This window comes from Anabrus simplex, chromosome 3 (genome assembly GCF_040414725.1).
Source record: "Anabrus simplex isolate iqAnaSimp1 chromosome 3, ASM4041472v1, whole genome shotgun sequence".
Classification (NCBI taxonomy): Eukaryota; Metazoa; Arthropoda; class Insecta; order Orthoptera; family Tettigoniidae; genus Anabrus; species Anabrus simplex.
The window spans coordinates 234,398,076-234,423,131 of NC_090267.1; the positions used below are offsets into that span (position 1 = coordinate 234,398,076).

A 25,056-nucleotide genomic window follows, 5' to 3' on the forward strand; every position below is an offset into this window, starting at 1 on the left:
GAGCTGGGAACGGAGCAGTTGCTCCTATGATTGCAGTCGGTAGTGCGAGTGCAGCGCTTCCTCCGGTATTCTCCGGTAGTAAACTGTTGCTTGGAAACCAATCGGCGTTTTCGGTGGGCGAGCGGAGGACGGAGGAACAGTACTGAATGTATGGTCGCTTGCAGTAGTGGAGCGCAACGGATGTGCTAGCGACGTAGTAAATACTGCTTTATAAGTACGAAGAAGGCGAATATATGAAATATATACATTCTCATTTATCGTTAGTGCTTAATAATTAAGGCTCGGATGTTTAAGACCTAAAATAGCCCAAATAAGCAAGCAAATATGACCTCAAAAGTGACGAAATATGACGTAAAAATTACAAAATATGACCCGAAAGTGATTAATCTAAATATGGCCATTTAAAAATAAGTTATAAATCGAAACGTCAATTCCTTTGATACATATTTGTTAACTACATTCTTTATTCTTACTTTCATATTAATTTTCTGAATATACACGTTTAGCAGTTATTCACAGTGCATTGTCCTTGATTCACTTATCAAACATTCGTGAATACATACCTAGAATCACACCAGGCGAATGCTGGGGCTGTACCTTAATTAAGGCCACGGCCGCTTCCTTCCAACTCCTAGGCCTTTCCTATCCCATCGTCGCCATAAGACCTATCTGTGTCGGTGCGACGTAAAGCCCCTAGCAAAAAAAAACATACCTAGAAAGTACTAAGTTCGCTAAGATTATAGATCACACAACATTTTAAAAGTCAAAATATGTTTGTACCCTTCATTGGTGGTTTGAAATACTAAGAAAACTAGAAATCAATCTATTTAAAAAAAATATTTTAAAACTTTTAAGTTTTGATTACATTAATATTGCTCAAATGCGTTAAAGTTTAAATTGAGCACCACAAAACGAATTAAGTAGATGTCTTTCGATACATTATGGTAGGACGACTCGGCATATAGTGCAAATTCGTATAACTTTTTCATTCTTCTCCGCGGGTGGTGTTGAAGTGTATGACAAGATTCATCTTCAAAGCATCAGGCGCAAAAGATCTCCGATTATCACATAACACATTCTTTAAGAAGGGAAGCTCCTTTCTACGTCACAAGACGCTGTTGGTGCACATTTAAATGATATTAAATCTCTGCTGTCGAGTATGCACTCATCTTGAAATGCACTGGTACATTCTTCTCTAAGAACATCATTTATCTTGCACACACAGCGAAAACCGTCACTTTGATTAAGCAAATTTTAAAGTTTCCATATTACACCTACGCCAGCTATTCCATGTGATTGTTGTGCTGAAAGTTCAACACTTCTCACAATTTCAATACTTGCATGTATTTCTAAGCTAGCAGCTTCTAAGCGAGTAATTGCACTCGATATAATTCTAAAGTTCGACTTAATATATGTCCGACTTGCTGACAAACTGTAGGAAAACAATTCCTGCGCAATCTTGATAGAAGAGACAGAGTATTCCATTTGTATTAACTACAGATTTGATACGGAAAGGGAGTTTTGTAAATACTAGTTCTCATTCGGAAAGTTGACGATGACTTTGCACAGCTACAGTTGTCGCCAAACCGCCGAAATATGACGTTTCTACGGATATAGCACAAAATATGACCTTATGACAAAAAATAGCCAAAATATGCATTTATATGACAAATAAAAATCACTTAATTGTGACTATAATCACCTGATTTGTACGAAAATCCAACCAGCCAAGAAAATAGAGACAAAGAAAAAATATGACTGTTCCTAAACATCCGAGCCCTATTAATAATATATACAGTATATATCTCCGATAAAAGTCCATTCAAATAGAATACATCTTTTTCATTATATTACCTGAAGTGTAATATATATGATAGACTATGACAAGTGTTGTCCGGCCTCGCGGTGTAGGAGGCAACGCGTCCGCATGTCACCCAGTGGTCCCGGATTCGATTTCCAGCCGGGTCAGGTAGTTTTAATTGTAATTATTAATATCCTTGGCCTGGGGACTGGGTGTTTGTGACGTCCTTAATCTTCCTTTCCTCACACACAACATTCCACACTACCGCCATTCCAATTACACGCAGGTTCATACACTATGGTGCCAGTAGGGGCAAAAGATCCACACGGGTCGACGCCCCGAACAAATAGCATTTAAAAGAAAATGACCAGTGTTGAACAAAGCGAGAAGCGGGACTTGAACCAGCGATTACGGAGCTTGAACGCTAACTACTCGACCACCGCCGTTTCGTGTTCGTGACCCCAACGCACCAGTACATATTCGACGCGAAAATTTATCTTGCGATTTTCTCGAGAACGCCTTGGTAGTACGCTTTACTACTTGCACATTATGTTGTCCTAATGGACTACTAAATACGTACAAGGTTTGAAGGTAGTCCATGATCCGAACGTCGTGGCCTCTCCTTGTAAGTGTATTGTACCTGTATTCAGTCTGTGCTTATGAAATTTGCGTCTATATTTCCTCTGCTTGTTGTGTTTTGTAGATAATGCAAAGTATATTAGAAAATAATTGTGGTATTAGTTTGATATTTAATCCCATTTTAAAATGGTATTCATGTTTTAGAATATTTAAAGGAATTTTATAATTTTTTACAGAAATTTGTACCACAAATGCCACGAAGACCGTTTGATGCATGGCATTTCTTTGAAATTACTGATGATAAACATCAGCAAAATGAAAATTTTGCGGCTGCATTTACGCGACGGGTGGTAGTGCATCAAATTTGTGGGATCATATCAAGAGGCATCACAAGGATGAAATGAGCAGGTCGGTTTTAGCAACAGAAATCAACATTGCTGTATTCAGAGAAACAGTTATGTTGTGAGAAAAGGGCACTGAATAGACGGGTGAAATACCTTTACGTTGTCATTCCAGTAACGTGTTTAAACGTGACGCTACAGTACATTCACTCGGTAGTTTACTCGGTACAACCGGGTGATGTCACAACTGCTCCGCTCCGCACCGCTCCGTTCCAACCACTAGCCAGCGCTCTACCGTCTGAACTACTCAGTTCGGTACAGGATATAAACAATTCCAATCAGTTCAGTAATAAATTAGCTACGAGTATAATTTATGTAACTATTATAATAATGTAAATGCATTTGCAAGGGCATAATATATGGCAATATTCAATCTACATTATTCTATCCACCTGCACCTATTGAAAACTGATTTTTCTTCTTCTTCTTCTTCTTCTTCTTCTTCTTTTATCTGTTTGCCCTCCAGAGTCGGTTTTTCCCTCGGATGGTTCGGGGGCTGGGTGTTTGTGCCTTTTTTAGCAGTATGATTCGTCATAGGTAGGGCCCCATTCTCACAGACGCGCAAGTCGCCTATCAGGTGTCAACTCGAAGACCTGCACTAGGCCTCTCAGGTCACACGTCATTGTCATTATTATTATTATTATTATTATTATTATTATTATTATTATCACCATCATCATCATCATTCATCAAATAATGTATAGCATAGGGCACTTCCCGGCTATTCCTGAGCTTGAATACCGAGTTTCGGGAAATTCTGTTAAGTAGTTTTCCTTTGAAGTTGCCACAAACAAACAATGAAGTATTGAAAGCACAACACTTAGGTTATCGACCCTTCAGATCTTCCTACACGACGCTGTCAGTTGGTAGAAAGTGAGTTCGTTAGTGAAAACGGTAACTAATAAAGGCAACGAATGCATCGTGTACTCCAATTATAAAGACAGGAAGTTCCGTGTATTGAATAGTGGTGACGTTTCATGGAGGTGTACTTCAGGAAAGTATGATGCTTCCGTCCATAGAGACGCAAATATAAATACTGTGTTATATAAAATTAACACTCATAATCAATGTAGGATTGTGGACGGTGATATTGAGAAATCCATTGTCCGTGATGTGTGTAATAGAAAAGCTTGTAAAGACTTAGAACACAGACCCTTGCATCCGGGAGATAGTTGGTTCGAATCCCACTGTCGGCAGCCCTGAAGATGGTTTTCCGTGGTTTCCAATTTTCACACCAGACAAATGCTGGGGCTGTACCTTACTTGAGGCCACGGCTCCGTCCTTCCCAGTCCTAGCCCTTTCCTCTCCCATTGTCGCCATAAGACCTATCTGTGTCGGTGCGACATAAAGCCACTAGCAAAAAAGAAAAAAAGAACACAGATCGCTTAAACTAATCAGAACCGCTCCCAATAACGAAAGGAATTCATATATGACACACAGTCATATGTCAATGGTGTAAGACAGGCTATTTATCGCGAACGGTGGAATAATTGTTTCCTAAAAATCCTATTTCGTTTCAAGACGCCTTGTGGTGGATGTCGTACCGAATAGGAATGAAACATTTTATTTTCCATTTGAAAACATGGTACTCCTAACATGTGATATAAGTCTCACAGGTTTTAGTGAAATATGGGGGAAATAGTTGTATCAAATGGAGAAATGTTATGCTAGTACACGGTTTTCTTTTTCAGGAACTGTACACTCTACATACATGTTTATTATGGTGAAAATGATCATTGATCATAAAGTTATATTTTGTTTTTAATATGTAAATCAAACGATGTGGACAAGGCTTTACTCTTTGTAGGCCTATAATGAATGATCGACTTGCTCCCAAACGTATCATTTTAGACTTAGAGGCAGCTTAGGGTGGCCATTTTCAAATCACTAAAAAATGAGGAAACAGAACTGAATTAATTACCCACACCGTGAAAACCTGTTCTCGGCGTTATCTTATTCATACTTGTTCATCAGTATTTTCCATAATCTTCGTTTTATACAGCTTTTCCTACGCCTGTAGGTTCACGGGTGCGAACTGTAGAATATGTGGATCTGGCCCTGTTTTACGGCCGGATGCCCTTACTGACGCCAACCCTGTGTAGGCCTAGAGGGATGTAATCGCCATTGCGTGTTTCTGTGGTGGTTGGTAGTGTGGCGTGTTGTCTGAATATGAAGAGGAAAGTGTTACGACAAACACAAACACTCACTTCCCCAGCCAGAAGACGCGATTAAAATCCTTGACCTGGCGGGAATCGAACCCAGGTCTCACTGAACCGAAGGCCTCAACGCTGAACATTCAGCCGAGGAGTCGGACAGTATTTTCCATAATATCTTTTTTAATTTATCGATATTTCAAAACTGTATAGGAATAATGAGATCTGAAAACTATATTGGGGAAATAATTGATTGAATAACTACACTGGAAAAGAAATTTTAAACAAAAGTTGGGTCTTACTTTTTAATTACATATCACTCACCAAATAAGAGACGTTTTCCTCGGGACACCACAGGCACTCCAGTACATCTCTAATCATGATGTACAATTACAAATATTGCTCATGTACGCCATATGACGACCTTCCAGTGTCGACTTAGTTAATGTAGCTTAATTTGATTTGTTTAACCCTCTCCAGGCGTATGATTCCAATTGGAATCATTAACCTTCATGTTTCCTGTGAATTTCCTAAGTAACTCTTTCACATTCCATTTGGAATTTTATACTAAAATTGTATGGATTTTTGCGCAGAAACTTTATTCATAACTATTTGAAGGGGATTTTCAAGCATTTTCTTTTCCATGTGTCAAATAAATTTGGGCTGGAGAGGGTTATTAGTGTTTTTTAACAGGTATGTTATAGCGTTATGTATTATGTTTTGAACCAGTGTGTTTGACAGACTGAAAATCTTTTACTTGCATACGATAAACAAATAGGCCTACTCATCACCTTTATGGGATATTTTTTGTCCCTTTCTTGCCATTACCGGAATTTTATGGTGTCCATAAAATATTTCTACATGAACTTACGCCTTGACAGAGAACATGCTACATCGAGCTGTGTTTCGAAAATCGAACATCTCGCGGTCACGTAGTTTCCGTGTTATGTACCGATAGCATACATACATCATCATTATAGTCCGTTATGCCTTTCAGCGTTTAGTCTGCAAGCCTTTGTGAATTTACTAAATGTCGCCACAATCCTCTGTTTGCAACTAGTGCTGTGGCCTCATTTAGCATCAGCAAGCATATTTTGATTTAATGCTAACAGATATTTTCAGGCATGTTACATTATTCATTTGAAAGTTCCCTCCTGACGATATTGACATGCGTGCGGTATAAATAAATCCTTACTGAAAAGAGGACAAATTAACATCCGACGGAAAGTGGCAGCGGATGGAGGAATTCAGACCGGAAACCCGTACTACCCGACCTAAAATCGGATGACTGGCCACCGTAAAGCTGAACGTGTTGCATAAAAAGTTGTACTGTATTTATTTCCGTCACGCTTCACTATTGCCAATTTCATCTGGGGGCAAATCTGGTACCGCAAAATTTGGGTTGACAAGCTTGTATAAGAGCAAAGGGGAATGTAATGAATTGCTTAAGATGCGTTATTTGACTTCGACAGATACCGAAGAAACATTTGTGAACCTGATCAGTGTTTCACCGCAAGTGGACACAGTTGTAATTTTTTCCGAATACAGTATATAATTGAAACTTAAGTCGCAGAAGATAATTCCTTTCCTCCTGTACTTTGGGTTTGTACGAGTTTACACACTCCTCACACCACGAAAGGCGCTGAATGCTTCCACAAGTATCTCAAAGAGAATTTGTATATATCCAATCCATCAGTAGACATAACCAGTGATCTGCTTTTACAATATCAGGCTGAAACATATTTTAAATTTCAAGGTGTCAGCAGAAAGCAGCTCAGAAGAAGGTACAACAAATATTCGTGAAAATGTGATTTCGTGACCTAATTCCAAGATGGTGACGCTATTTTCAGCCCCCCCCCCCCCCCGAATGGAGGTGAAATTCGTGTACCTTTTTAACCCTATACCAGCCCTCTTGCCATTCTTATGTTTCTGGGAGTACCGGGCCTCCGAGGACAGCAGCAAGTACACTGATCGCCTGAACTTGCCTGTAAACTGAAACAGCAGATAGACGTCTGTTTAACGAGCCAAAGTACAGAATTTACAAACACAATTTGTCATTTTTTCGTCTGTGGTGAGGAGTAGACAATTCTAAGCCTGTAGAAGTGGGAAGGAAAATTAAGTGCATTTTTATTACTTTCCGCAGTGCGTTTACAAAGTATGTTATTATTATTATGATTCGTTTTTGATAGAAAGAAAAATACAACTGTGTGTGCATGAACTGTATTTACTTTCAAGGTTAGTATGTATACCTTATCGGGGATGAAAACGAAGTAAAGGCAAACATTTGAAGTGTAGGCTACAGACAAAAGTATCATTTATTTATATAGATAACGCACTAGAGTGTTATTATTTTTTATCTTAATTTAATAGGATTAATGAATTTTCTCCGAAGTATTCATAAATATGTGTTCTTTTTGTTCTTCTTTTACCGCTTTTACCACATATATGGGGTCGCGGGTGCGAACTGCGTCGAACATGTGGAATTGTCTCTGTTTTATGGCTGGATGTCCTTCCTGACGTCAACTCTATATGAAGGGATGTAATCACTATTGCGTGTTTCTGTGGTTGTTGGTAGTGTGATGTGTTGTTTGAATATGAGGAGGGGAGTGTTGGGATAGACACAAACACCCAATCCCTGAGCCAGAAGGATTAATCAGAAGAGATTAGAATCCCCAACCCGACCGCAAATCGAACCAGGGACTCTCTGAACCGAGAGGCAGTACGCTGAGTCGTCTCACGAGAAGTCGCGTGGATGCCGGGTAAGGAGTGCGAGGGGTGCGCATGCGCCATCTCAAATCTCAAGGCCTGACGATAAACATCTGTTCCGTCTTGCGAACTGAGCTTCTCTTGTGGTGGTAGTGCAATTGTGTTTTAGTTACGTATGTACTGTAACTACTGAATGATGAAGCGTTTAGTAATGAACATGCATTTGTTTCAAAGAGCTCGTACTGCCTGTCACAACTACGGCAATGTTTGTAGTATCCGTTATTCGTGCCGTACCTACAAGCTGCCGCGACTTCTCGTCACACACAGATAGTATATGCTGTTATTTCTGTGAAAGATACAGCATTGTGTCAAATATAAAAACATTTTTCATTCTTCTACCGCGTTCCCCCTCTCCCCGTCCCATTTTGACATTCTGCGGTGCGCGAACTACATTTCTGTCAACTTTCAGACGTGCCAACTTTCAAAAGTCAGAAATCAGGAGATTGTTTAGGACATGTAATGATGTACTACGACGCTCAAGCGATGACATAAATCGCATCAATTCAATAGTATTTAACACATCATACTACTCTATTACACAATTTATTCTATGTATAGACACCAAAATCCTGCACGTACCTGAGAACACATGACTCTTCATATAACTGTCTTAGCTCTGTACAGACACAATGAACTGAGTTTTTGCTCAAAGCACTTGCCTTGCTTAACAACTTGTGTTTAAATGTTTTTCCAAAGTTTTTCATAAAGCATAGATCTGAACTGTGTTTTTGTCTTTGTAAATTTGCTAAATATCTTCTCACTCACAGCACTGCTATGTGGACTTGCGCAAATGGCAAGCGTCGCCTCTAGAGAGTGTCATATTTCAACACCGTTCATTTCACCTGCCCTGCCAGTGCGTACTGAATAGCAATTCTCTCCCACTTCGATAAAACGAGGAAAAGCGAGGGAAGTCGCTGACTCAGTGTTCGCTTCTGTCTGAGAGGCAGTATTCTGAAGGTTATTTCTCAGAATTCTGAAGAATATTTCTCAGCTCCTACTAAACGGACAGAGATAAAAAACAAACTGTGGGATAGTTTGCATATGTCTGCTTTGATATTCGCAAGTTCGTGAAAAATTGGTTAGGATTTTTTGCGTTTATTTAATCTATTAATAAACCGAATACAGGCACTCGGACCAGATAAAGCTTTTTAAAAAAATGATGGATATCGCCTCTTCATCCAGTATATGTACACTGACTGACAGAGCAAATGCAACACCAAGAAGGAGTGGTCAGAACTTTATGCCAATTGCAGGGTAGACTGACGTCACTGAGGTATGCTCATGATGTGAAATGCGCCGCTGTGCTGCGCACGTAGCGAACGATAAATGGGACACGGCGTTGGCGAATGGCCCACTTCGTACCGTGATTTCTCAGCCGACAGTCATTGTAGAACGTGTTGTCGTGTGCCACAGGACACGTGTATAGCTAAGAATGCCAGGCCGCCGTCAACGGAGGCATTTCCAGCAGACAGACGACTTTACGAGGGGTATGGTGATCGGACTGAGAAGGGCAGGTTGGTCGCTTCGTCAAATCGCAGCCGATACCCATAGGGATGTGTCCACGGTGCAGCGCCTGTGGCGAAGATGGTTGGCGCAGGGACATGTGGCACGTGCGAGGGGTCCAGGCGCAGCCCGAGTGACGTCAGCACGCGAGGATCGGCGCATCCGCCGCCAAGCGGTGGCAGCCCCGCACGCCACGTCAACCGCCATTCTTCAGCATGTGCAAGACACCCTGGCTGTTCCAATATCGACCAGAACAATTTCCCGTCGATTGGTTGAAGGAGGCCTGCACTCCCGGCGTCCGCTCAGAAGACTACCATTGACTCCACAGCATAGACGTGCACGCCTGGCATGGTGCCGGGCTAGAGCGACTTGGATGAGGGAATGGCGGAACGTCGTGTTCTCCGATGAGTCACGCTTCTGTTCTGTCAGTGATAGTCACCGCAGACGAGTGTGGCGTCGGCGTGGAGAAAGGTCAAATCCGGCAGTAACTGTGGAGCGCCCTACCGCTAGACAGCGCGGCATCATGGTTTGGGGCGCTATTGCGTATGATTCCACGTCACCTCTAGTGCGTATTCAAGGCACGTTAAATGCCCACCGCTACGTGCAGCATGTGCTGCGGCCGGTGGCACTCCCGTACCTTCAGGGGCTGCCCAATGCTCTGTTTCAGCAGGATAATGCCCGCCCACACACTGCTCGCATCTCCCAACAGGCTCTAAGAGGTGTACAGATGCTTCCGTGGCCAACGTACTCTCCGGATCTCTCACCAATCGAACACGTGTGGGATCTCATTGGACGCCGTTTGCAAACTCTGCCCCAGCCTCGTACGGACGACCAACTGTGGCAAATGGTTGACAGAGAATGGAGAACCATCCCTCAGGACACCATCCGCACTCTTATTGACTCTGTACCTCGACGTGTTTCTGCGTGCATCGCCGCTCGCGGTGGTCCTACATCCTACCGAGTCGATGCCGTGCGCATTGTGTAACCTGCATATCGGTTTGAAATAAACATCAATTATTCGTCCGTGCCGTCTCTGTTTTTTCCCCAACTTTCATCCCTTTCGAACCACTCCTTCTTGGTGTTGCATTTGCTCTGTCAGTCAGTGTACTATCGTCTTATCATCCCTCTCAAAATTGCCACAAAAACGAATGTTCGGACAGATACTGCATTCTTATAATATGTATTAGTAAGTTTACAGACTGTTTTTGGAGCAAGGTTTCTTTCAGTGTTTATTGTTTTCTGTTCGTCATGTATTGTTCGAATGCTTCTGTCCAGATGGCAATCATTACTAGTGTGTCATTTATGTATTTTTATATACAGGCATTTTTTATATCTAGCAACTGTATTTTACAATTACGCAGGAAGGAGGAAAGCGAATGACGAACTCTTAGTGAATAACAGAGACAAAACATTCAGATATGCTAGAAAATGTATATAAATATTGAACTTCAGGCCACAGAATCTGCGATGTTGTGGAGGCAAGTCGAAACACAGATGATCGCGCGGGAGGGAAGGGAAGGAGGTGTTTCTTTTGTATGCGATTTGCCCGGTCTTGCAAGTTGCGCCCGAACACAATAAAGCTGAGAGCAGTAGTATGCTCCCTCCCTCTGCGGAATGTTCTAACAGTGGATCTCTTACAAACAACCCATTCCCGGTTCTCGAATTCCCCTACGCGCGAAAGCGTTATCCCCGGAAAAATCATGTCGTACCATCTGAAAAGTCACTACACTCGCCGCGAACTAATGAGCTGACTATATTTATGTCGTGTTCGTTGACGACTGGCGCAGAAACATTGTGGCAAAGATCTTGAGATTTCCAGCTCACTGGTTCCAGCTCCCAGGTAACTGGCGAAAAACCGTTGCCCCGAAGATGGAGGCCAAGTTACAAATGCGAAGAGTGAAATTGTGCATTTGATCTGCGTGGGTAACTACACGATTCTTCATCTTCAACGTCGTATTATTATTATTATTATTATTATTATTATTATTATTATTATTATTATTATTATTATTATTATTATTATTCGACTTCCTGGCCCTTGCCCCAATTTATTGGAGTCGGCGATTGATTGGGATTTGACCCAGTTTTACGCTCAGATGACCTTCCCGACTAGAAACCTTTGTGGAGGGATGTGTTCATTATTGCGTCTTTGTGTGGTAGTTGGTAGTGTGATATGGTGTCTATAAGTGAAGATGTGTATTAAGACGATCACAAACACCCAGCCCCCGAACTAGAGAAATTAACCAAAGGTGGTTAAAATCCTCGAATCGTTCGGAATTTGAACCCGAGACCCTCTGACACGAAGGCCACTACTCTAGTTAGGCTCGTGTAGGTGTGAGCTTGCATTCGGGAGATGGTGCGTTTGAATCTCGCCGTCGGCAGCCCTGAAGATGGTTTTTATTTTTCGTGGCTTCTCATTTTCATACCAGTCAATTGCTGGGGCTGTACCTTAATTAAGTCCACGGCCGGTACTTTCCAAATCCTAGCCCTTCCCCATCCTTCCGTCGCCGAAAACCTTCGATATGATGTAAATGTAAATCTAATGTAAATACAATTTGTTATTTAACATTACAGGAAATGGTCTAAATGTATCAAAGTTGTATCTAAATAATAAAATAATAATGTCGCCTCTGGTAGAAAATGTGTGCTACGGCCACCAAACTAAGAAAAGAGTCCCAACAGGCGTGGCGCGGCGGGCCTATGTTTACTGTGTTAGCCCAGCTAACACAATCTAAAACGAAAGATCGACGAATATGACTACATAATATAACGGCATATAAATTGTTTACTTAATAATGTCTAATTCTCTTCCGTGTAAATAAAACATTAATTGACGAAAGATTCGCACCTGTCGAACGACGAAGACATGTCTACTACACGCTCTGTTTGCCGTTTCACCGAGGCAAACATGAAGAAAGGAGCTTGAATTCAGTCGGGGCGCGCTTGCGCATTCGATGCATTCCGAAACACAGCATAGAGCTGGCCACGCTGACTAGTAGGCTCGCGTGTCGCGTGTTTGCCACAGTCGAGAGGCTAACTTAAGAGTAATCGCTTGCAGTGTTCAGTGGTGATTGTTATGAGCGTGTCTTGTGCCTGCAACGGCTTTGTTGTTGTTTAAGGGAGATTCAGTTATGACGGAGGACGAATGCGGCTGTGTTATTGAGAACTTACTAAAACGTTCGTTCTCTAGCAGAACTTTTTCTGCTAAGAAACAAATCGTAGACAATGGGAGACCCACTCCTAGTATACCAGCTATGGTAACAGAAAGAAGAGGCAAAGTGCGTCGTTTTAATGATTCCTGGTACACAAATGATACATGGTTGTGTGGCTGTAGGAAATCGTGTTCCTTATATTGCTGGCCTTGCCTTTTATTTTCAACAGACACAAATGTTTGGACAACAAAGGGAGTTTGTGATGTTAATAGTTATTATGTATTAAAGAAACGACATGAACAATCTGTAGACCATGTTAATTCCAAAATAGCTTTACTGAAATTCGGTAGCACTAGAATAGAGGAATCCCTGAGACTTGCCTTCAGAATTAATCGGGACAAACATAACGAAAAAGTTAAAGCAAACAGGTATGTAGTTAGTTGTCTAATAGATGCTGTTTGTTTCCTGGCAGAGCAAGAGCTGCCTTTTAGGGGCCATACTGAAAACCACGACTCAGTTAATAGAGGAAGTTTTGTTGAATTGCTCCATTATAGAGCCACCTATGATGAAAGATTACGGAACTATTTGGAAACCTCTGCTGCGTTTCTTAGTACTTCCCATGATATCCAAAACGGCTTAATTGATTCAGTCTCAGCTGTTTTGTTAAATAAAATAAAAGAAGAGATCAAAGAAGCACCATTTGTAGCTCTGATAGAAGATGAGTCCACGGACTTAACACAAACATCCCAGCTTTATTCTGTGCTTCGTTATGTTACAGATGATGATATTCAGGAGAGATTTATTAGGTTCATTGATGTGAGTTCTGATCGCTCTGCTGCTTCTCTGGCTGGGCATGTTTTCAATTTAATCAGTGAATTCCAGTTTGGTGACAAATTGGTCGCTCAAACGTACGATGGGTGTTCTGTTATGGGTGGAGCACATAACGGTCTTCAACAGATTATTCTTGCCAAATATCAGTCAGCCTTATTTGTGCACTGCTATACACACAATCTAAACCTAGTACTTAAACAGTCTGTTACAGGTATTAAGGAATGTAAAGTATTTTTTGAAAATCTATCTGGGTTCGCAACTTTTTTCTCGAGATCTTCAAAAAGAAAAGCTGCATTTGAGGCGTTTGCTACTAACCATTTGCCATCAGGTGCCCCGACCCGCTGGATATACACAGATCGATTGGTTGAAGTAATATCAGAAGTGAAAGAGGATCTGATGAAATTCTTCATATCAGTCATAAGCAACACCGAGGAATGGGATGGTGAAACGAGAATATGTTCAAAAGGTTTCTTTGCTACTCTGCTAGATTTTGAATTTATTTTTCTTTTGAATTTATTCTCATCTGTACTGCTACAAACAAAAATCTTGTGCAACAAAATTAATGATATAAGACATTGTGCTGTTAAGGTCGATGAATTCAAGAGATTTCTGAATGACAAGCGTGATAAATTTGATTTGTTTTGGAAGCAATGCACAGACGAACATTCATCAGTTTCATCAAATGAAAATGTAGTTAGAGCTAAAAGGCAGCGCATTGGTGATGTGGAAATCGACAAAAAGGAATCATACTGCAGACTGTATTGTGAAGTGCTTGATACAATGGTTGGACATATAACCAACCGGTTTTCCGGACTGAAAAAGTTGGAATTTCTTGCTCTTTTGGATTTTGATTTATTTGAAACATACAAAGACTCTTTTCCTGCTCGGCCATTCGAGTCCCTCGTTAAATCATATGGTAACTACTTTAACGTCCTGGTACTCAAAACCGAGTTATCGGCCCTCTATGCATCAACAGAATTTAAGAAGTCCTGCATACTAGAGCTTTATAAATATTTAACATGTTCAGGATTAAATGTGGCACTACCTGAAGTAACCAAACTCTGTTCTTTAATTTTGACTATTCCTGCTACCACTGAAGTCGAGCGATCATTCTCGGCCATGAAGCGGATAAAAACTTATTTAAGAAGTACGCAAACACAAGAAAGATTATCGAAACTGTCATTAATTTCAATTGAGAAGAACCTTCTGAAAAGCTGTAAGAAGAATCCAGGGTTTCATGATTCTGTTATAGACATATTTGCTGCCAGAAATCACCGGATAGATCTGTGTTACAAGAATGTAATATCTGCAGATTTACGGGCAAGATTGATTTGTGTAAGTTAAACATGCATGCTTCTATTTGAGCTTTAATACCCATAAATTATTTTTATTCATGTTTGTACAAACTTGTGAAATATTTGTGTAGTAGAAGTATCCCTAGAAACTCTTTTACTAGAATTATTTTGTTGTAGTTAGAATGGGCTTAACTGCAGTTTAGTGTAATTCTTCTATATTCCTTTCGGTATTCAGAAATTAACGGCAGTTTTCATCCTATTAGGATGTTGTGGGATAAAATTATAGTACGACTAAGTAGTGTTGTAGTGTAATAGTGTATTATTTACCTTATTGTCGTGTGATATTTGTGTACTATCCTAGACAATATTTCTTTCCTTTCATTCTTTTTCTGTGCACAGAATAAGTTATTTTAATTTTATTTGCATTATTCCGTAAAGAATGACTAAGGAGTGCAAGTGTAGGAACTGTAGGTGTGGCCAGGCATTAAGGAAGATGGGGATGAGGGAGGAGTTGGAGAGTTTGAGGGAGATAATAAGGATTCTCTCAGACAGCAAGGACAGTAGGCCTCCCTCAAACCATGTACAGGATGCAGTATGTGTAAAAGGGGGATGGGAAGGAAATTGGGGAATTGTAGAAGACAGGTGGTGTAATGTTTTAAGAGGAAGGACTTCGCAGGCTAAGGGCTCTGTTCAGGATCAGAATTCAGGATAGGTGTCTGTGAGAAATATGAGTCACTGCAGATAGAACAACACAGGGAAGGTGAGGAACAGGGAACTGTTGCTGAGAAGTGTGGGAATAATAGGAAAGGAAAAGGTGGGAAAGAGGATAGGAAAAGACAGGTGGAACAGAGTCATGGGAGGGAGAAAAGGGAGGAAGAAATAGATTCTGCAGCCGTCAGGAAAGATAGGGATGACCAGGAGGGGAGGGGATCAAATGAGGTGGGTAGGGTTAAGGCTCTGGTCATAAGGAATTCCATTATTAGACATGTGGAGCGAGTGTATGGAGGAAAGGGAACCAGGGTAGAGTGTTATCCAGAAATTAGGTTTAGGCAGATGTTGAGGAAAGTAGAAGAGAAGAAAGAGGGAAAGGAGAAGGTGGTAGTGTTTCATGTTGGTACCAACAATGTAAGGCAAGTAGGTACAGTATAAGTACCAACATAATTGGAGATGTATGGGATCTGGTAAATGCAGCACAGGTGAGGTTTACGGAAGCAGAGATTTTTATCAGTGGAATAATGTGTAGGAGGGGTATTCTCTGGAAGGTGATTGGGAATTTAAATGAGGGGTATTCTCTGGAAGGTGATTGGGGATTTAAATGAGACTATGTAGTGGATATGTGGGAAACTGGGAGTGAGAAAAGCAGCTGGATTTGTTCTGGGTGATTTCCGACAAAAGAGTAGTGTTACAAAAATGTTGCAAAGTTTGGGCTGGGAAGAACTGGAAGAAAGGAGACGAGCTGCTCGATTAAGTGGTATGTTCCGAGCTGTCAGTGAAGAGATGGCGTGGGAGGATATCAGTAGACGAATAAGTTTGAGTGGTGTCTTTAAAAGTAGGAAAGATCACAATGTGAAGATAAAGTTGGAATTCAAGAGGACAAATTGGGGCAAATATTCATTTATAGGAAGGGGAATTAGGGATTGGAATAACTTACCAAGGGAAATGTTCAATAATTTTCCAATTTCTTTGCGAAAAGGCTAGGAAAACAACAGATAAGGAATCTGCCACCTGGGCGACTGCCCTAAATGCAGATCAGTATTGATTGATTGATTGATTGATTGATTGATTGATTGATTGATTGATTGATTGATTGATTGATTGATTGATTGATTGATTGATTGATTGATTGAGATTTGTAGATCCTCATGGGTGGGTTGGAGATAGTGATCTGCGCTTAGATGGCCTTTACTTAAACCGCAGTGGCAAGCATAAATTAGGAAATTTGTTTACATGGATTATAGTGAGGTACATTCATGGAAATGGGGTGGTCTAGGGAGCAGTGATAAGGGTACAGGGATCAGGAAGTCAAGTAGGGATGACATAAAAATATTAGTGTTGAACTGTAGAAGTATTGTAAAGAAAGGAATAGAATTAAATAATTTAATAGATTTATACTTTCCCGATATTGTAATAGGAGTTGAATCACGACTGAGAAATGATATAATGGATGCAGAAATTTTCTCATGGAACTGAAATGTGTATCGTAGAGATAGGATAGGAATGGTAGAAAGAGGAGTATTTATTCTGGTGAAAGAAGAATTTGTAAGCTACAAAAATGTTAAAGATGACAAACATGAAATTCTTGGTGTAAGGCTCATCTCTAAAGATAATAGACAACTAGATGTCTTTGGAGTGTACAGACCGCGAAAGGGTAGCGCTGACGCTGATTCGAAATTATTTGATAAGATAATCAGCGGTGCGGGAAACGGTATGGAAAGGAATGTGATTGTACCGGGTAATCTTAATTTAGTACAATTTACGAACTTCATCCGCCGGGCGAAAGAAAACACTACTATAACACGCGCAATAGCGTGGCAAGAAGCAAGTCAGAGCGAGGCTCAGTGGTGAACCAGCTTTAGGAAGTTTCATCCAATTTGATGGTAAGCTTTTACGTTATACATTCGTGACGGAATATCATTTCTTAGACACCCGAGGGTTTTAAACCCGTTAATTTTTATCTCTCTTTCTTTCCAGACCTTGCCCTTTTTTTAAAGGAATATTCTTAATATTTAAGCCACAAATATGGTGGTCATGCAGCGGTGATCTTTGCCATACGACAGGCGATCTCGTAAGGCTTCAGATTTCTTCTACCAGAATAGTTCAATTTGAAAGTATTCCTTACAAGTTAAAGTTTTTAAATGTTTTGATGTGAATTTGTACCAATCCTATTTCCGAGGCCAGAATTTCGATCTCCCCAGTCAACACACTGAAACTGCCAGATCCCAACAATGCTTGCAACTTTTTCAAGTAAGGTCGTTCATATTTAACATTGCAGAAAGATTGTTTGCAAGAAATGTTAAACTACTTCATTAAATATGTGTATGTTCTCCAGTGTTTTCTCAACAGTTCATAGAGGAACTTCCGTTTTAAATCCGGACAGCAACAATGGACATTGTTTTGCAAGAAGTGAGGTCATTTTGTGTAAATAATGAATATATATATTTTATATCTTTTGCGTTTCTCAAATAACCCTTAAAAAGGCATTGGGTTCTTCCATTTGTTTCCGAACAATGAGTTTTTTAATCTACCACGTGATTTTATGGCTGATGAAGTCTCAGATAGAGACGAACGATGTCCCTAATATTTAATATGTTTTTTAATTAAATAGTTTTTCACTTGTAAAGTGATGTGCATTGATTGGGTGGACGAAAACCTAACATGGTTTCTTAGTTCTTAATCTCATTTTACCAAATGTCAATTAAGAAGGTAATGCGAACTACAGGAAGCATGACCAACAAATTGCAAATAAGTTAGTGGGAAGGAGAGCTGATTTAGAAAGTGATGGAACCAATTAGAGGGAAGAATATTCTGGATGTGGTGCTGGTAGAAACCAAATGAGCTCTATAGAGAAACCAAAGTAATATAAGGTATTAGTGATCACAAAGCTGTTTTTGTTGTAGTTAAAAATAAATGTGATAGAAAGAAAGGTCTTAAAAGTATGACTGTTAGGCAGTACAGTACCACATGGCTGATAAAACAGGCACAAGGGAGTTTTTAAACAGTAAATATGAACGATGGAAAATGGTAAATAAAAATGTAAACATACTTTGGGATGGGTTTAAAGCAATTGCTGAGGAACGTGAAAACAGGTTTGTACCTTAAGGTAGGTAAGGAATGGTAAAGACCCACTATTATTATAACAAAGAAGTAAAGAGTCTAAGGAGGAGGTGCAGGTTGGAAAGAAATAGAAATGGCTGTCGAAGTAAGGAGAAACTGAAGGAACTTATTAAGAAATTGAATCTAGCAAAGAAGTCGGCTAAGGATAACATGTTGGCAAGCATATTTGGCAGTCATACAAATTTCAAAAAAATGAAAGGGTATGTACAGGTACTTTAAGGCAGAAACAGGTTCCAAGAAGGACATTCCAGGAATCATTAATGAACAAGGGGAGTATGATACAAAAGATGAAAACTAGAAAAGCAGCTGGAATTGATAAGATTTCAAGGGATATGCTAAAGACAATGGGCTGGGATATAGTACCATATCTGAAGTATTTATTCGATTATTGTTTGCATGAAGGAGCTATACCAAATGAATGGAGAGTTGCTATAGTAGACCCTGTGAATAAAGGAGAAGGTGATAGACATTAAGGTGAAAATTACAGGCCAGTCAGTTTGACATGCATTGCATTTAGGCTTTGGGAAAGCATTCTTTCTGATTATATTAGACATGTTTGCAGAATTAATAATTGGTTCGAGAGAAGGCAGTTGGTATTTAGGAAAGGTTATTCCTCTGAATCTCAACTTGTAGGATTCTAGATATGGCAGATATCTTGGATTCAGGATGTCAAATGGACTGTATCGTGATTGACCTATCTAAGGCATTTGATAGAGTAGATCATGAGAGACTACTGGTAACAATGAGTGCAATTGGACGAGACAAAAGTGTGACTGAATGGGTGGCTATATTTCTAGAAAATAGAACTCAGAGAATTAGAGTAAGCGAAGCTTTTATCTGACCCTGTAATAATTAAGAGGGGAATTCCTCAAGGCAGTATTATTGAACCTTTATATTTTCTTATATAGGCTATATAAATTGATATGGGTAAAGGAGTGGAATCACAGATAAGGCTCTCTGCAGATTACGGTATGTTATTCTGTATAGAGTAATAAATAAGTTACAAGATTGAGAGCAAGTGCAAAATGAAATCAATAATGTTGTGAGATGGACAGTAGGCATATATACCCAAAATCTGTTCAGTAATTTTCAAATGAAATGCATATCGAAACCTACTCCTGGATGAGTAGACTCTGAATATGAAGTTTGGTCGATAGTGTATGAGAAAATTGAAAAGAACCCTTCTAGTCTTCCTATAAACCCCCGGTCTGTTCAGTGATTTTTAAATGATATGCATGTTGGAACCTGCTCCTGGATGAGTAGACTCTAAATATGAAGTTTGGTCGAGATATATTAAATAGTGTAAGGGAAATTTTAAAAAAGAACTGTAGGTCTTCCTATAAACTCCCAGACTTTTCAGTGCTTTTTGAACGATATCCGACTCCATGGCTAAATGGTTGGCGTGCTGGCCTTTGGTCACAGGGGTCCCGGGTTCGATTCCCGTCAGGGTCGGGAATTTTAACCATCCATCATTGGTTAATTTCGCTGGCACTGGGGCTGGGTGTATATGTCGTCTTCATCACCATGTCATCCTCATCACGACGCGCAGGTCGCCAACGAGCGTCAGATCAAAAGACGTGCATCTGGCGAGCTGAACTTTTCCTCGGGCATTCCCGGCACTATACGCCATTTCATTTCATCGAAACCTGTTCGTGGATGAGTAGACTCTAAATATGAAGTTTGGTGGAGATGTAATCAATAGTATGGGAGAAAATTGAAAAAAAAAATCCTTCTGGTCTTCCTACAAACCCCCAGTCTGTTCAGTGATTTTAAGTGATATGCATATCGAAACCTGTGCCTGGATGAGTCGACTCTAAATATGAAGTTTGGTTGAGATATAATTAATAGTGTAAGAGAAAATTTTAAAAATATTCTGATCTTCCTATAAACCACCAGTCTTTTCAGTCATTTTAAAATGATATGTGTATCAAAACCTGTTCCTAGATGAGTAGACTCTAAATATGAAGTTTGGTTGAGATCTATACAGCCATGTACTCGTGATGGTGGAATAAACAGACACGAAAGCTAAAAACCACTGATACGGTCTTGAGTTCACCTAAAACGGATAAATATATAAACATTTGGCAAAACAAATGACATTACAGACACCCTAAAATTTTATTTGTAAGATGAAGCAAGTACATTCTTTTTCAAGCCTCCTAGGTCGAAACTTCACAAGTTTACGCTTGTGAAATAATGCAAAATGTGTTTTATACGAAATGTACATTTTAATGCAGAAATCTGATTTTTTCAACGGTTGTTTTTTCTGGAGAAGTTTCGAATTTCTGTGTAACATTTAACAAAGAACACCCAATCCATAAAGTCCGGTCCTGGAATTGAGGGTCAGACTGGTTCCTGACTCGTCGGGTTAGCCGGGACGTCATAGCTTGTAATCGCAACACTCCCAGTACATCGCGTGACGCAAAAGAACATTCCATTCTGTATTTTTTAACACTAGTTACAGTTACTACGGTTATTACCTAAGCCTACCTGTTTTATACAGACATTGGTGTATTAGGCTATAAACTAAACAATTAAAGCTGCGTTTAGAATATAAAATACGAAGTATTACATGCATTTATCGAGTAGTAGGAATGATAAATGAGAGCTTATGTCTCGAGAAGCCTAAGAACTTGTCACATTCGTAAAACTATGCATATTAATACGCCCTTCGTATTTGTGCAATGGTGATAGCAATAGTCGAGCCCTCGTTCGACAGTGCTTTGACTTTTAGCGAATAAGGAAGTTTGAAGTTTGTGTGTTCAGTACAAAGCGCAATATATTGAAGTACAAGTTCTGCATTGTACAGATTTAGTGGAAAAAAGCACGATAAGTACGTTCAGCACTGTAAGAAACTGCTAAACACATTACAAACGAAAAAAGAAAAAAAAAAGATGGATAAGGCGACAATCTTCTTCATGTTGATGAAGAAATGCATGTAATACTTCGTATTTTATATTCTAAATGCAGCTTTAATTGTTTGGATTGTAGTCTAATACACTGGTTTCTGTGTACAACAGCTAGGTTTAGGTAATTACTGTACGGTCGTAATCGTAACTAGTGTTAAAAATAATACTACCGGCCGAGTTGGCCGTGCGCGTAGAGGCGCGCGGCTGTGACCTTGCATCCGGGAGATCGTGGGTTCGAATCCCACTGTCGGCAGCCCTGAAGATTGTTTTCCGTGGTTTCCCATTTTCACACCAGGCAAATGCTGGGGCTGTACCTTAATTATGGCCACGGCCGCTTCCTTCCAACTCCTAGGCCTTTCCTATTCCATCGTCGCCATAAGACCTATCTGTGTCGGTGCGACGTAAAGCCCGTAGCAAAATAATAATAATAATAATAATACGGAATGAACGCGTGAAGTTCAGATCAGTTGTGTTTGTAGAAATAAGCAATTGCACCATGAGGAAAGTAAAAGTGTTTTGTTTAATAACGCCGAATTTACGATTTCATACAAAATAACACTGAAATTAATACCATCTGTATACCGAAATATAATACGAGTTTTATTCGTCAAAAAATAGAGCCCTATTGTCGTACATTTTAATCCAAGTAGAAAATGTACCAGTCCCGATACCAGGATGTACTTTCTGTCCCTCGTCGAATGGAGCAATCTCTGCCTGAATATTGGCGAGCAGGACTTTATCTCACCATTCGTCTGGATCGTACAAATTCTGACAACTATTGTTACACTCTAGTCTATCATAGTATTGGAGCTGTTCGATTCGTACTGTGGAGACGCTGAGAAGAATGGGGAGTTTTACACACTGAAAGGAACATAGAACAGTCTTCATCATTCCAGCACTGGGATATAGCATTAATAGATTGTAAGTGTCATCATTTGATCGAGCTTTTTATATGAGAACATTGCTTTTAACGGCAGCATTAGCTTACACGGCATATCTATCGAAGGAGGGTACGATAGCTTGTACGAAATATACTGATATGACCGGGCGAGTTGGCCGTGTGGTTAGGAGCGCGCGGCAGTGAGCTTGCATCCGGGAGATAGTGGGATCGAATCCCACTGTCGGCAGCCCTAAATATGGTTTTCCGTGGTTTCCCATTTTCACACCAGGCAAATGCTGGGGCTGTAGCTGAATTAAGGCCACGGCCGCTTCCTTCCCACTCCTAGGCCTTTCCTACCCCATCGTTGCCATAAGACCTGTCTGTGTCGGTGCGACGAAAACCCACTAGCAAATATATATATACTGATGTAATAATAACTCTTAAATGTAAGTGTATGTCATAATTGAATAAAGTGCCATGTAATTTAGAATTTATTTAAATTTTATTTTTATTAACCTTGGTTTAAAAGGAATACAGTACATATTTGTACCACATAGATTGAATTTTTCAAACATTCTCAATTTGAATGTTCAGTGAAATTAAAAAATTGCACTCCATAGATCAAATATTTCAAATGTTCTCAGTTTTAATTTTCAGCGAACTTCTTTCTTCACTGATGTTGTCTTTCGGAATGTGCAGATTAAATACAGTACTATATTTTTCTGTTCTTGATGACTTCAGTTTGTCTAAACTATATTTGTAATCACCTTCACATATTTGTGTTTCAGGATTCCTCTAATGCTGCATCAGAAGAGACAAATGAAGACGATCCTCTGTCGGAAAATCCACATCAATCAGATGGCGATTTACAACCTGTATGTAGTGATTCCGTTATGCAGGATTGTAAGCATGAAATCGTGTTTGAAGAGCGAGTAACAAAGATCGAACCGTCAGTTGATTCGAGTGATACGACTTCTGGTATAGACATAGTGAAATTTGATCCAGATTTCGAGTTCTCTCCAGTGTTGAAGAAAAGGGACTCGGAGCAAAACGAAGTTTTGGAACACGTGTCCACTGTTAAAAAAGAAAGAGACAATTTTGACATTTTTGGAGAACTTGTTGCTCATAAACTTCGACATCTGCGCACTGATTACGCCAGGACTACAGTGGAGCATTTAATTTCAAATATATTATATGAAGCCAGCATGGGGAAATACGATTTTCCCGAGTCTAATGCTTCATCGTCCGCATCCTCGCAAGTCACGTCATCTTTGATTTCTAATCTCTAGCGGGAGAAATCTTCTAGAGAAGCTCAGTAGCCGATTTTTAATCCTCTTCGCAAACTTCCAGTGTACTAAAAAGATATTTATCTTTGTTAAACTTTGTTAAATTAAACTGTTTGCTACTTGTAACATGTTCATTTTTGGAAAATCATTGATTATACAACTTAGAACACACGATATTGAATTTTATGGAACATTTTGGCACTGAATTGTTGCAAACGATACATTTAATTGTATTTAATATAAATCGTTCAATACATCAGTTATTCCTGCATACTTATTTTCGTGGGTAACTGAAAAAGCTACTGTCGGTTTACCGTAGCACGTGTTTGATATTCCGTGTTCCTTAGTCAGGCTTCGTCGCTTGCCATATTTCTGCATCAAGCAAGTGGCAGTTAACATTTGTGTGTACTGAATTGATGCTTTGGTATCAGCATCCTGTTAACTTCAAATCAGTGCAAAAATATTCCAAAAAACTACAGTATTGTGCGTTCTCTACAATAAGTACTCCGCTCCTGATCTCCTGATCTGAATATAGACAGATCTACCAATTAATACTGTTATGAATGACTTACATGACTTGGATACATTTTACCCCTGTTAAACCACGAAGTGCGAGGTAAGTTTCAAAGGTAAGTTTGAGACACAAAATAAGATACTGTTTTGACGTGATAACGTCTAATTCCACAGCCTTGCATACACGGAAAGTGGGCGTTACGAAAATGTCTGTTTATCACAGGTTTTTTCTGGCGAACTATAAGTGATACAGTCAATATTCTGATATCACTAGGTAATTTCCTAATTTTCAATTTCAAACATTGTGTTGCAAATTTTTAAAGTTGATCTCTTATTCACAAACTATATATTTTTAATTGCTTTAATGTAATTGATTTGTGTTAGCCTGCCTACTTCCGAGCAAAATGAGATCAGAATCTTATTAACAGCTCGATGCATTCATTCGCTACGATGCTCCGAAGTGTACTGAGTGCGATGACAGGTGCTATAGCTAATACTGTACACACAGCGTGATTATAGAACCTCTCCCTGCGGGGGCCTCGTGCTTTGAGTACTTGAATATGCGCACTCAGTACACTTCGGAGCATCGTAGCGAGTGAATGCATCGAGCGGTTTAAAAGATTCTTATCTCATTTTGCTCGGAAGTAGGCAGGCTAACACAAATCAATTACATTAAAGCAATTAAAAATATATAGTTTGTGAATAAGAGATCAACTTTAAAAATTTGCAACACAATGTTTGAAATATTGGCAATTTGACCACCTTAATATCAATTCTATAAGTAGCACAGATAAAGCATTTTCCTAGCAGTCATAATGTTGTGATTATAAATTTTAATGGAACATATTATTAACAAAAGAACGTATGAAAAGAGTCATACAGATGAATACAACACTAATTATGAAAATATTCGCCATAATAAAGGCTCGAACCTGCGTACTTGAAGTTACGAAGTGAGCGCGTTAGCCAGTACTCAGTTTTGTATTGATATATTTTTCTTATTCTTGTAACTCTCTCTTTGTTTTTCTTGTATTTTTCTGTTTTTAAGGACGACACACACCCAGTTCCCGGGCCAGTGGAAATAACCAATTAAGGTTAAAATCTCCGACCCGGTCGGGATTCAAACCCGGTTCTCCTTGATCCAAAGGTCAGC

General features: G+C 39.7%; 1 protein-coding gene across 18 annotated transcripts in view; it reads left to right on the forward strand.

The window, feature by feature from the left end:
• LOC136866181 (piggyBac transposable element-derived protein 3) overlaps positions 1–23,516 on the forward strand; it is a 217,174-nt gene extending 193,658 nt beyond the window's left edge. For 16 of the 18 annotated variants that reach the window (XR_011017925.1, XR_010859510.2, XR_010859503.2 and 13 more), the window contains one exon: positions 22,893–23,516. Coding sequence is in view for 4 of the 18 variants with exons in the window: in XM_067142917.1 (XP_066999018.1) it covers positions 22,893–23,393 (501 nt within the window). In the remaining 14 variants the exon portion in view is untranslated. Of the gene's footprint in view, positions 1–14,222; positions 14,522–17,488; positions 17,610–22,892 lie in introns of those variants that run through there. The other 2 variants (XR_010859508.1, XR_010859511.1) reach the window with 2 other exon arrangements.
• Positions 23,517–25,056: the final 1,540 nt, after the last annotated feature.